Source organism: Aegilops tauschii, chromosome 5 (assembly GCF_002575655.3).
Source record: "Aegilops tauschii subsp. strangulata cultivar AL8/78 chromosome 5, Aet v6.0, whole genome shotgun sequence".
Taxonomy (NCBI): domain Eukaryota; kingdom Viridiplantae; phylum Streptophyta; class Magnoliopsida; order Poales; family Poaceae; genus Aegilops; species Aegilops tauschii.
Genome location: NC_053039.3, coordinates 357,696,846 through 357,708,682, shown reverse-complemented (window position 1 = coordinate 357,708,682; position 11,837 = coordinate 357,696,846). Strand labels below are relative to the sequence as shown.

At 47.8% G+C, this 11,837-nt stretch overlaps 1 protein-coding gene across 1 annotated transcript; it reads right to left on the bottom strand.

The window, feature by feature from the left end:
- Positions 1 to 260: 260 nt before the first annotated feature.
- Positions 261 to 953, bottom strand: LOC141022864 (uncharacterized). The gene has a single exon (XM_073499137.1). It carries the CDS (start codon positions 951 to 953, stop codon positions 261 to 263), a length of 693 nt encoding a protein of 230 aa, XP_073355238.1.
- Positions 954 to 11,837: the final 10,884 nt, after the last annotated feature.

The window sequence follows — 11,837 nt, the reverse complement described above, 5'->3', positions numbered from 1 at the left end:
AACAATAGAAAACAAATTATCACATGCATTCTGTACGACAAGTTCATCATGAGCAAACTAATTTCAACAGAAAGCAATCTAACATAATCAAAGTTCACATCATTACCAGCGATTCTGCATGGCAAGCAAACTAAGTTCAGCAAAAGCAAATGATGACAAGAAAACGAACGATACATAAGCAAACAACCTAAAGCAAATTTGATGATAATTCTAAAACTACGCTGGCATTGGTGGCTCTTTGGCCGGCACCATCTTCTTCTTCACCAGTCAGCGTCTCCCCATCCCCAGCTGCTCCTGGCATGCTTCTTGGGGGGCTCCTCCTTCTCCAGCTTTGCACGACGAAGCCCGTCCTGGGTGAGGGTGATGCGGTTCCATATCTCGTACGCTGCGTAGGCATCCTTTGCCACGTACTCGATGTGCCTCATGGACAGAGGCAGGGTGGCCCAGCGCTTCTGCTCGTCGTCGGTGATCTTCTTCTTCATGTTGTTGTAGTAGTCGTCGATGAGCATGCCGGAGACGTCTCCAAGGGAGTCCAACTCCTTGGTTGCCTCGGGCACCCTCCACTCCTTCTGGATGTCGACGAAGTTGGCGACCTCCAGATTGACGCGCTCTAGCCTTTTTTTGTCGCCGTCGATGGAGAAGCCTGCAAAGGTGTACCTGGGGTTGGCGAGGAAGTTGTCGAAGACGGTGCACCTTTCAGCGGTGCTCAGTTGGAAGAGCAGCACCGGGTGTTTCTTGCCGATGGTGAGTTGGCAGAGGGCGGGTTTCTGTGTCGCTTCAGGCTCGTTGTTGTACTCGAGATCAATGCCGACGATCTTGTGGCGCTGGAGGCTGAGCTGCCGCTCGTACTGCGCGAGGGTGATCGCCACCTGCTTCTCGTCGTTGGTGTGGATGACGTGCAACTTGGTGTTGCCGTGGGCCTTCACATCCTTGTACTCGTCGGCGAACGCCATGGCCGGTAGTAGGGCTTGGTGTTTTGCGTGGAGATGGATGTGATGGAGCGATTTGGTGGCAGCGCAATGGCAGGTGTCTGAATTTAAGGGGAGGGCGCGGGGTGGGATGGCCGCATCGGATGAACTGCACGATCTCGCTAACGATGCGGTTTGTGCAGATCGTGGGTTGGTGTTGCGTTTGTGATCGTGGGCTTGTGGCGATGGAACCGCTCCGATTGGGTGGTTGTATGCGAGCGTGGTGTTTTTAACGTGTTTTTTTATTTTTGATCAGTAGATTTTTTTTAACCACCTCTATTTGTGCGAACGGGCATTTTGTCACGTTTATGTGTATCCTGCGTGATAATGAAACTGCATTAGTTAGAGTTCTGCACTGCATCGTGTGCAATGGAGAATTGTATGTTGTCTACATGTGCTTACTTCACAGTATTTTTTGCGTGTCCTTGCTGCAGCCCCTGAAAAAAGTACAATGTATTCCGCGATTTTTACAAGTTTTTCGCTGTGTTCTATACCGTGTATTTATTCACGTAGGTAATCCGGAACTGGATTGCTAAACCGTACTGCCTCGTGTAACGAAATGCACTGCATTTTTCTAGTGCTGCGTACTGCATCTGTTTTTTGCCTGTACTTACTGCAGTCCCTGGTACGAGAGGGGTAGGGGGGTTGGGGGGCCCCCATTTTTTTTGAAGTTATTGTTTTTTCTTAGTGGGCCTTGTTGGGCCTGTGTTCGTGGAGTGAAGACGCATTGGGCCCAAGTCGGCCTGTGAGCACGGCTGGTTCCCGGTGCGTTGCGTGCGGCCTAATGTTTAGTCCCACCTCGCCTGCGGAAGGCGCGCCCCACCTGTTTATAAGCGCTGGCGAGGCGGCCGTATTGAACTCCTCTGGTTACTTATTTGGGCGCTTATACACGGCGCTCGATGCTTTATGCTCTCTGACCTGTGGGCCCATGTGCGCCCGGCCCCATGCATTGTGGCTCAGAACGGCTCGCCTACGGTGGGCGCAGACCTACTACGAGACTGGCTGGGGCCGGATGCACCTGTGGAGGTCAATTTTTTTCTTTGTATTTTCTATCTTAAGTATTTTTTTCAATGTAGGGGCGTGCACTGCTTAGAAAATCATCTGTGCACTGCATTGATCAGGATTCTGTACTTATTTGGGCGCTTATACACGGCGCTCGATGCTTTATGCTCTCTGACCTATGGGCCCATGTGCGCCCGGCCCCATGCATTGTGGCTCAGAACGGCTCGCCTACGGTGGGCGCAGACCTACTACGAGACTGGCTGGGGCCGGATGCACCTGTGGTGGTCAATTTTTTTCTTTGTATTTTCTATCTTAAGTATTTTTTTCAATGTAGGGGCGTGCACTGCTTAGCAAATCATCTGTGCACTGCATTGATCAGGATTCTGTACTGCATGTGCACGCATTCCGTACTACACATGTTTGCGCTACATTTTTCTGCACTGCATTGGTAGGGGTGTGCATTGCATTCGTCATGGTCCTGTGCTTCAGGTGTACACATTTTGCACTGCGTGCATGCTTCTTTGTTCTAAAGTTGTGAGTGGTTATGCCAACGCTGCGGCTGCATGGCTTACAGTTAAGGACTACATCAGGTGCACTAATTCTGCTTTTGTGCACTGCGCGAAAGTGCTTTTCTTTGTGCTTCATTTTGAGCATGTACTGCACTTCATGCACACATATAGTGAACTTCCTGGTAAGACTTTGAAGAACTGCACACATAAAATGGTCTGTGGATTATAATTTTTCAGAGAATTATTATTTAATGATCTACGGTTAGTTCGTGGGAATTTCTGCAGTCAAAGTCTTTGTAGAACTTCCTGGTAAGACTTTTTTGTTTTGGTAACATAAACCTTTATTGATTGTCCTTCATTCTTGGTAACGTAATTTTCATTAACTCCCCTTTAATTTTCAGTTTTGACCTTTTTGCATTCCTCTCCTACAAGTGTAGGCCAACTTCTACCCTTCCTTTGCAGCTCATTTCTCCTCTAGCCGCAACTCCTCTCCTTTCTCTAGCCTCTCTTTATTTTTTTTCCTTTTCTAGGTTTTTGTTGCGATGGCTCCAGGCCCCTGCGCGAATCTCTCCTGCTGCGGGCATGGTTGTGGTGTGCCGACGCACTGCGATTGCTCAGCTTGCTCGCAGGTCCGTCGTGCTCGTCGTGGGGGGAAGGTATTGTGCCGAGATGGGCGAGCGGAGCAGCTTGCATATGGCACAGTATTCACAGAAGGATTGGATATGGGCCACATCAACGTTTCTGCGTTCTATTCCGCCCTGCTTCGAAGTGGCCTTGGCCGCACAAGTCCTTTTATCCATCAGCTTACGCCAACAGATGTTGAGACTCACTAGAAGATGGTATTTTTCGCTTGATCTGATTTTTTCTTTGTGTTTTCTATTTTTTGTATAATTCCATACTAGTCTGAACATCTAGTTTTTTAGGAATGCACTTATTTTGTTTTATTGAAGTGTACTGCACTTTGTACTTACATCTTGTTTTTCTTTTTTTGCTTGTGTGCATGGAGCTCGTGTTTTATTTTGCATGGTTACAATATGTGAACTGCATAGATACTAGATGAGAAGTAATAGTTTCCACAATTTTCCCCGCTTGTAGGTTTTGTACTACATGCAGGTAGTCTCAAGAACTTCATAATAGTTGTAAGCGTACTTCTTGTTTGCAAGTTCCGCACTGCACATTAGATTGCGTTTAATCTGTACTGCTTTTTTGCAGAAAATTCCCCAACGAGCTATTAGGTATCTCCGGCTCAAGAAGAAGGGAATTCTCCAAGTTGTTCTTGGTAATGGACACTTTAAACCAGCCAAGTACCGTGTAGGCGTTGACGGGCGGCTGTGTCTGCAGAAAGGGTGGAAGGAACTTGTCATTGATAGTGGCCTGAAGTCTGAGCAAGTTGTTGTCCTCAACTTCTTTGAACTCGAGGATCGTACGGTTAGAATCACGTTTGACGTGATTGGTTAAGGTTATGAGGTTGATTTTGTAATAAGTACTTTTGCGTGTCGAACGCTTCATCTTTTTGATGTGTTTTGTAATAAGCACTTTTGTGATCTGAACCGCTTCAATTATTATTCCGAACTTCGTGCTGCCAGTGAGCTAACTGCATTTTTTACATCGTTTTTGGATTAATATGTGTCAAAGTTTTACTCTAGACTGCTATATATATGGTATACTATATACACCATTTGTCTTTAGATGGTTTAGTTGAATAACTCATAGTCAGTGGGAAATTTGTGTTTACACGAAAGTTAAACTGATACATGTCATACAGATAAGCAAACTGCTATGCATATGATTAATTTATTGAAGTTCATCTATTTGGTCGTTAACCTGCTGCTTCTCCGCGGTGACTGGAGCATGTCTAATGTCGCACTTTCTTTTGTTTTCCGTGGCGGTGTTGCTGGTTCTTGTCTCTGCACCGTTGTGTTTGTAGTCCCTCGCGTGCTGGTTGATGGCTGCTTTTGTTTTCCACTGATCTGTATTGCATCCTTCTTTGCTCCCCGCGTGCTTGTTGATGGCTGCTTTCGTTTTCCACTGCTGTGAACTGCATCCTTCTTTGCTCCCCGCGTGCTGGTTGATGGATGCTTTCGTTTTCCACTGCCGTGAACTGCATCCTTCTTTGCTCCCCGCGTGCTGGTTGATGGCTGCTTTCGTTTTCCACTACTGTGAACTGCATCCTTTCGTGCTCCTACCTTGTTTTTTGAAAGTGGTGTCGTTCTCGGTTGTTTATGTACAGCAGCATTCCCTTGTGCTGGTCTTGTTGGCATTGTTTCTTCATGTTCCTCGTCCTCTTCACTCTCTTCTTCCTCCTCTTCTTGCTCTTCCTCATCTTCATCATTTGTTTCTTCATAAGCCACTGCTTCTTCAGTTTCTTCATGTTCTTCGTCCTCTTCACTCTCTTCTTCCTCATCTTCTTCATCTGCTTCTTCAGAAGCCATTTCTTCTTCAGTTGTGTCACCATCTTCTTCTTTGATTTCATCTTCCTCGTCTTCCTCATTTTCTGATCTTGTTCTTTTGGGGCAGGTTCTTGAATTGTGTCTCTTCCTCTTTTTGCAGATGCTACAACGTCTCGGTTTCGTCCATTTCTTAGTGTTGTGAGTGGAATTTCTGTTTGGTTGCGCATCGCGATGACCTCGTTTTTCTTGTTCATGTCTTTTTGTACATGTCCTGGAATTGTGGCCGCTGATTTCGTTACATGTCTTGCACCTTCTTTTTCCCAGTGGGTGACCATCACTGTCCAGCTCAGGCTGTGGCTTACTGTTTTTGTCATCATTTTTCTCCTTGCAAGCAACCTTTTTCTGGGTTGCGTCGCCCCCTTTCTTCCTTCCTCTTGTGTTTGAAACAGGAGGTGGAAGAATTGTTTCTTTTTTGATAGCACCAGTTTCGCTGTGTTCGGTATTTTCTACTTGCTCGGCATTATTGTCATGCTGGGATTTCTCTGTTTGCTTTAGTTTTGCTTCTTCTTCTTCTTCTTCTTCTTCTTCTTCTTCTTCTTCTTCTTCTTCGTTGAGCACATCAACTTCCTCGATCAGTGCCCTCATACCAGACAACGCTCTATGTCACCCAGCGTCGGACCTTGTCGCTCTATTTGCAAGGTCCATTGCTGTTTCTGTCAGCAATTTTCTACGGCAAAAAAGCGATGTTCCATCTGGTGCCATTTGTTCATAGTCTCTTCTGTCAAACGTCGCATTTGATCTTGCGTTACGGGTGTATCTTTTCATGATGTACACCTCAGGAATCTTGAGTACTCTCAAATGAGAAAGCATGCATAACACATGGACGCAAAAGAGCCCTGCAGACAACACACGATTTCTTTGTTTTGTAAGTGAACTGCATCAAATTAATAAACACATATTTTTTTGTTATTTGTTCATTTTAAAGAAGTGAACTTCATTTGGTTTTGTGAATTAGTCATGTGTGTGGACTTTTAAAGTCCAGTAAGTGAGCTTTTGTGCATGACTATCAGAAACTAAATTTTTTTGTGATAGGAGTCTCACCTGTGTGTGTCTAGAGTTTACATTCACATTCGTAGACACCTTTCTGTTCATCAGCTACCACTTGGAAATTATGCCTTGCCCAGTCAAATGCATCCGATCTGTTGTAGTGGTGTACGAGATACTTTGTCGGGTTCTCAGGGCACCGTTCTGCTCTGAATGCAGTGCTACGGTAGAGTGTTTCTTTGAAATCTACAAACACTGCCCTTGTATACACTTTTGATAGCTGAACTTCGAACCCAAACTAGGTTGTTGTCTTTACCTCTGACTGTATGATCAGAAATGCACTATTACGAACCAGATAAATGAAAAAAATGTTTGTTTTTGTAGTTATATTTTTTGCAGTTTTTGAGTGACATTTTGTTTACCTCATTTGCTACTGTCTCTGCGTGCTCGACGGCCTTCCTGGTCTGAATGCACTTTTCCACCTGCCGAGCAAATAGATGGAGTTCATGCTTCTCTTTGACAAAGTTTTTCTTCAGTATGTGGTTCATGCTCTCGCTTCTCTGTGTGGAAGTCATCCGAGCACAGAAAATTTCCTTGTAGTAAGCCGAGATCCACTCGTGCCTGTCTTCCCACAGCGAATTCATCACTTCATCGTCTTGCAAGTTGTATCTCTGAATGAGGTCTTTCCATGCTCGTTCAAATTCTGACGGCATTAGTGGGTGGTTCAGCACCGCATTGAGGTCATCCTTAAGTTTCTCGTGCGCCTTATACAGCAAGGCGAGGTGGTCTTTGTGCTTCTTCATGATATGCCACCGACACAACTTATGCAGAGTATGTGGGAGGATAGTTTTTAATGCTGCTTTCATCGAAGAACACTGGTCTGAGAAGGCACAAATAGTGTTTTTTTATTAAGTTGTTTGTGTGTGTGTAAGATAGATGGAAGAAATACAAGTGCACCAAACAAATGTAAGTATGCAGGTGATTTTTTTGTACCTGTGAGCATGCAGATTGGATGCTTGTTGTTCATACACCTCAGAAATGTTTTGAAAACCCACTCGAACGATGGTATTGTTTCATCTCGCACGAGTGCAACAGCAAATATGGTGCTCTGTAGATGATGGTTCACTCCCACGAAGACTCCCAGCGGCATGTAGAATTTGTTAGTTTTATACGTCGTGTCAAATGTAACGCAGTCTCCAAAATCTTCATATGATCCTTTGCAACTTGCGTTGTCCCAAAAGACGTTTCATACACGGTTATTTGCATCAACGTCATAATCATAGAAAAACTCTGGGTTTATCTTCTACATATTCTCGAAGAAATCCAGATGTTTCTTGACGTCATCTTGGGACTCTTCTCTGGCAAACTTTTGTTTCCTGCATTTTCAAACGCAATGCAAACTCATCTCATCAAACAGGAAATAATTACCGAGAGGATGCTCAAGCGATATGGTTTGTGATGTGCTTACTTGTTTACCCAGTCGCGGCTAGTATGTCCCATGTACTGCTGACCACCGGACATACGCGACAGCATTGACATCATCTGAGCGTGTGTGTGGTTGTCAAGTTGCATGTCTTTCACTAACTGGTCTATCAAAGCATCATCTTTTTTGTGCGACCGCATGTGCAAAAGCATCCCGGTGCTTTCCAGCATCTTGTGATTGTGGTTGAGTTCAACCATTTCTATCACAAATTTGCCATCCTTCCTCGTTTTGACTCTAATCTTTGCCTTGCAGTCAACCCTTTTTGATGTCTTCTGATGTTTCCGGTGATAATCTGACATAGTCTGCTTGTGCGTCCCTTCTCTTGAGCAGACAATGTAGGCATTTGTCCTGTGTTTTGCCCTCTTGCGCATGCCAAACCCTGCACATCTTGCATAATTGTTGTAAAAGTCCCATGCCTTGTCGTACGTGATGAACTTCATTCCAGCGGCAGGTATGAGGTTCAGCGGCATGTTTTTATCCTGCATTAAGTGCAATGCTCTATGAGATAATTGTTCTGTTCTAGTTTTTAAATACGAGGAGTGCAACCGAGTTTAATAAAGCATTGCAATGTTTCTAAGTTTTCAGAAGAATCCAATGTATTAGATGCTAGGTCAAACCTCACAAGAAATATCAGTGTGCACTGCAATGTTATCTGAATGGACTGCAACTATTATTATTATTTTTCAGAACATAAACTTACATGTGTGTAGAGTCGTTCACCCGATGGTGTTTGCAGCTCGCCGGGTTGTATTGGACATGGCGGGGTTATAGCAGATCTGTGTAGTTGAGGATCTCGCAGCGGCAATAGTGAGGAGGATTTGTACCAGCTGTTGACTTTTGACCGAGGCACCGTTGGTGGTCGCAGTGTCGAAGTTGATTTCGCAACTCTGCTTGGAGCTATGTTTTTTGGTGCAGCAGGTGGACGCTGAGCTCTGTTTTGGGGTGCAGCAGGTGGACGTGGTGGTAACCCAGCGTTGTGACGATGTCTCAGTGGATTGGTTTGAAAATTTTGGAGCGGTGGCACATCATCATAGTCATAATCATATTCATCATCTGCTGCAACATCGTGTTCAACTGCATCATCATTGTCTGTTCGGACATGTTGTCCAAACGTAGTGAACTCGTGCTTATACTCTGGGTTGAGAACTGTTATTGGCTCATCTTCATCGTCGTCATCTTCATCCTCCTGTCGGTGAGTGCCCTCCCAGATGAAGGTGACATCGTCGTCATCCTCGACTACCTCTTCTCCCTGGAAAAAATCCTCTTCCGGAGAGTACTGCACCTTGTTTCTCGTCGTGAAGAATCCTCGAGGAATCTCAGGGGTAACCCAGCCAGTATCTCTTTAAGAAGAAGCTTTACTCTTCTGAAAGTTGTTGTTCCCTGGGTTGTCAATTATGCGCGGCATTTTGTATCTACTGAACGTCATTTCCTGCACACAAAATGACCGAGCTGCATTGTCAGGAAAAATGAACTGAATCATGCGAACTGCAATGTGTTACAAATGGTACTGCGAAACTAATGCATGCTGACTGCATCACCCTGCAATGTGAACTGAAGTAACCGCACTACATCTTGTCCGTAATGAACCTACACAAGCGTACCGCATAACCGAGCAAGTTCACTGCATTTTCCCCCACAACGAACCAAAGCAACTGCACTGCATCGTTTTTGTAGGCATACTGGACTGCGTGTGCTGCTTTGTCTAGAATAACTAAACTGATATGGTTGAGGAAGTGTACTGCTTACCTCGTGTTGCAGTGATTTCTTGCGTTTGCAGGAGGAAGTTCTCTTCTCGTCCGTCTGCACAACTTTCGCCTTCGCCTGTGCAGTCCACTTGCCCTTCAGAAGTTCATGAGAGGTCTGGACGTTGCTCAAGGTGAACGGAGATGGAGGATTTGCTCTGAAGGTCGTTGCAGACTTAATCCAAGAAGCTGCCGTGGATGAAGGAACCTTGCGCACAGTCCTGCTTGCTCGAATTGGTTTGATGTCGAGGCAGCACCAATCTACATCTGATGAAGTACAACTAATTGCAGGCCAGGAGGAGTTCGGCGGCGGCGCTACCGACCTGCTGCCATGGAAGAAGGCCGATATGCTAGTGTGGGAGGCGTTGCTCGGTTGCTGCTGCGGAAGAAGGCCGAGCGGCGATGGGCGACGGCACTGCTTGGCCGCTGCCGCGGAAGAAGGCCTGGAGGGGAGGAGCGGCGTTGCTGCCGGCCGCTGCCGCGGAAGAAGGCCGGGGGGGGAGGGCGGTGGCGCTCCGAGGCTGCCACGGGGGGAGAAAGCAGGGAGGGGAGGGGCGGCATCGCTGCCAGGCCGCCGCCGCGGAAGAAGGCCAGGAGGGGAGGGGCGACGACGCTTCCAGGCCGCTGCCGCGGAAGAAGGCCGGGAGGGGAGGGGCGGCGACGCTCCCAGGCCGCTGCCGCGGTAGAAGGTCGGGAGGGGAGGGGCGGCGGCGCTCCCAGGCCGCTGCCGCGGTAAGGTCGGGAGGGGAGGTGCGGCGGCGATCTGGTGGGGGATGTGCAGAATAAGGCTCGTGTTATTAGAATAAGACTCTTAAGGGGTGTTATCATAATAGACCCACCCTATATATATATATAGACACACATAAACACTATTCTGATCACGGGATGAGAATATTATTCTGATCACAACCTAAACTTCCTGAGTTACACAACCTGAACTTCCCTCTGTAGGAACCCGACCTTCGGGCTATCTTCGCAACCATGTCTCTCCGTGCGAATTATTCTAGTCAGTCGTGTTCTATGTGATGTTGGTGTAATCTGGAAATGCTTTTTAGCAACTAAATGCCCATTTTAAATAGGAATCTTGCTCATTGGCGGATTTGCTCTCAGGTCGTGATGAACATGTGTCTATTACAAGTTTAATGCATGATGTGGATGTTGTCGAATCTCTGGCACGATGGGAATTAGGTTTTGGTACGAGTTTGGTGGAATTTTTGTTATTTCAAACGAATTTGAAATCGGCCGTGTTCTTCATCCGCCCAAGATGCAGCCTCCGCTTCTGACGATTTCTCGTTTTTCTATAAGGTTTGCTGGCTGATTTGCATACTTTAGTGAATTTCAAGGCTTACTACGTTGTCAATTTCAACCCGGGGGGGTCCATACAGTTTGATTTCTGGTGATTTGGTGTTGGCACTCCCGCGGCTGTTGCATGGGGTGTTTTTGCAGTTTTGAGAGTTGTCCTCTGGTCATTTTTGTTGTAGAAAGGGAGTTGCCAGATCATTTCCAAGGGGGTGCGGACGTGTTCTAATCTGGCATAGAGGATTTTATGCTTCAGACGAATTCGTTCGTTCATATTTTCTAGATCATCTAATGGTCACTGTACAAGCTGGACATTTGGGATCCCTTCCCGCCTAACATTTGGGAAGAGGACCAGGGCCTCTATAAATAGGACTAGCCACCTCCATAGAGGGGGACGGATCATCAAGACCACCCTCATACGCACCAGCTCACCAAGCTCAAGAACACCTCTCCTCAGGAGGCTATTCCTTCCTTGTACTTGTTCATCCTCAGCCTACAAGGCAATCCACCACACCAAACTGGAGTAGGGTATTACAACACAACGGTGGCCCGAACCAGTATAAACCCTCGCGTCTCTCGTGTCTCTTGTTCCTGGGGTTCGATGAGCTAGGCCTTCAGATCGTTGTGCGAGCGAGCTAGGGGAAGGGAGTCCTTCATGCGCACCCCAGAGGTCGAACCTTAAGGGTTTGCCAGAACCCAGAATCCGACATTTGCCGCGCCAGGTAGGGGTGCGCCGAAGCTTTCCCTTCATCGATCCACGTTCCACCGCTCCGCCAGTTTCATGGCTGATGCTCATCGAGCCCGCGCCGAGCGCCAAGCCGCTCTCAACGCTTGCATCGCTCAAACGGCGCCCGTCGGCGGGCCTCCCCGTCACTCTCCATCGCCCGCGGCCAACGCCGCCACCGGCCCGGCAGGAAACGAGCAGCAGGCTTCATCGCTGCACCCCTCTGTGAGGCGGGACGGCCGCACCACCACCCCTTCGCTAACTCTGGCCGGCTCGTCGTCCCACACTCATCGCGCGCCCACGGACGCGCAGGCCGGCCTGCTCATGGTGTGTGAGCTCCTGCGTTACCGCCCCGTCGACGACCTATACGACGACTGACTAGACCGCATCGCCGAGCTCGTCAGCACCGCTGGGGGCTCTCCCGCACCATCTCTCTCGCTGCCTCGCCCACCTCTAGCCGCGGGCGACGTAGCTCACAGAGCGCCTCCACCACCTCCGCATCAAGACGGTGCCCTCGCACCAAGACGCGCGGCCCCGTTGCGCGACCCGCCGCGCCGGGCGCCCGCGCACGAAGAAGGAAGCTGCCAAGAAGTCCCTCGGCCGCAAGAAAATGATCCTGCGATCCCAGCACCATCGCGTCAAGACCGCGCGCTACCGGCGGCGGCGGCGCGTGGGT

Coding starts and splice junctions, on each gene's coding strand:
- LOC141022864 (XM_073499137.1), bottom strand. CDS start 953: ATGGCGTTCGCCGACGAGTACAAGGATGTGAAGGCCCACGGCAACACC.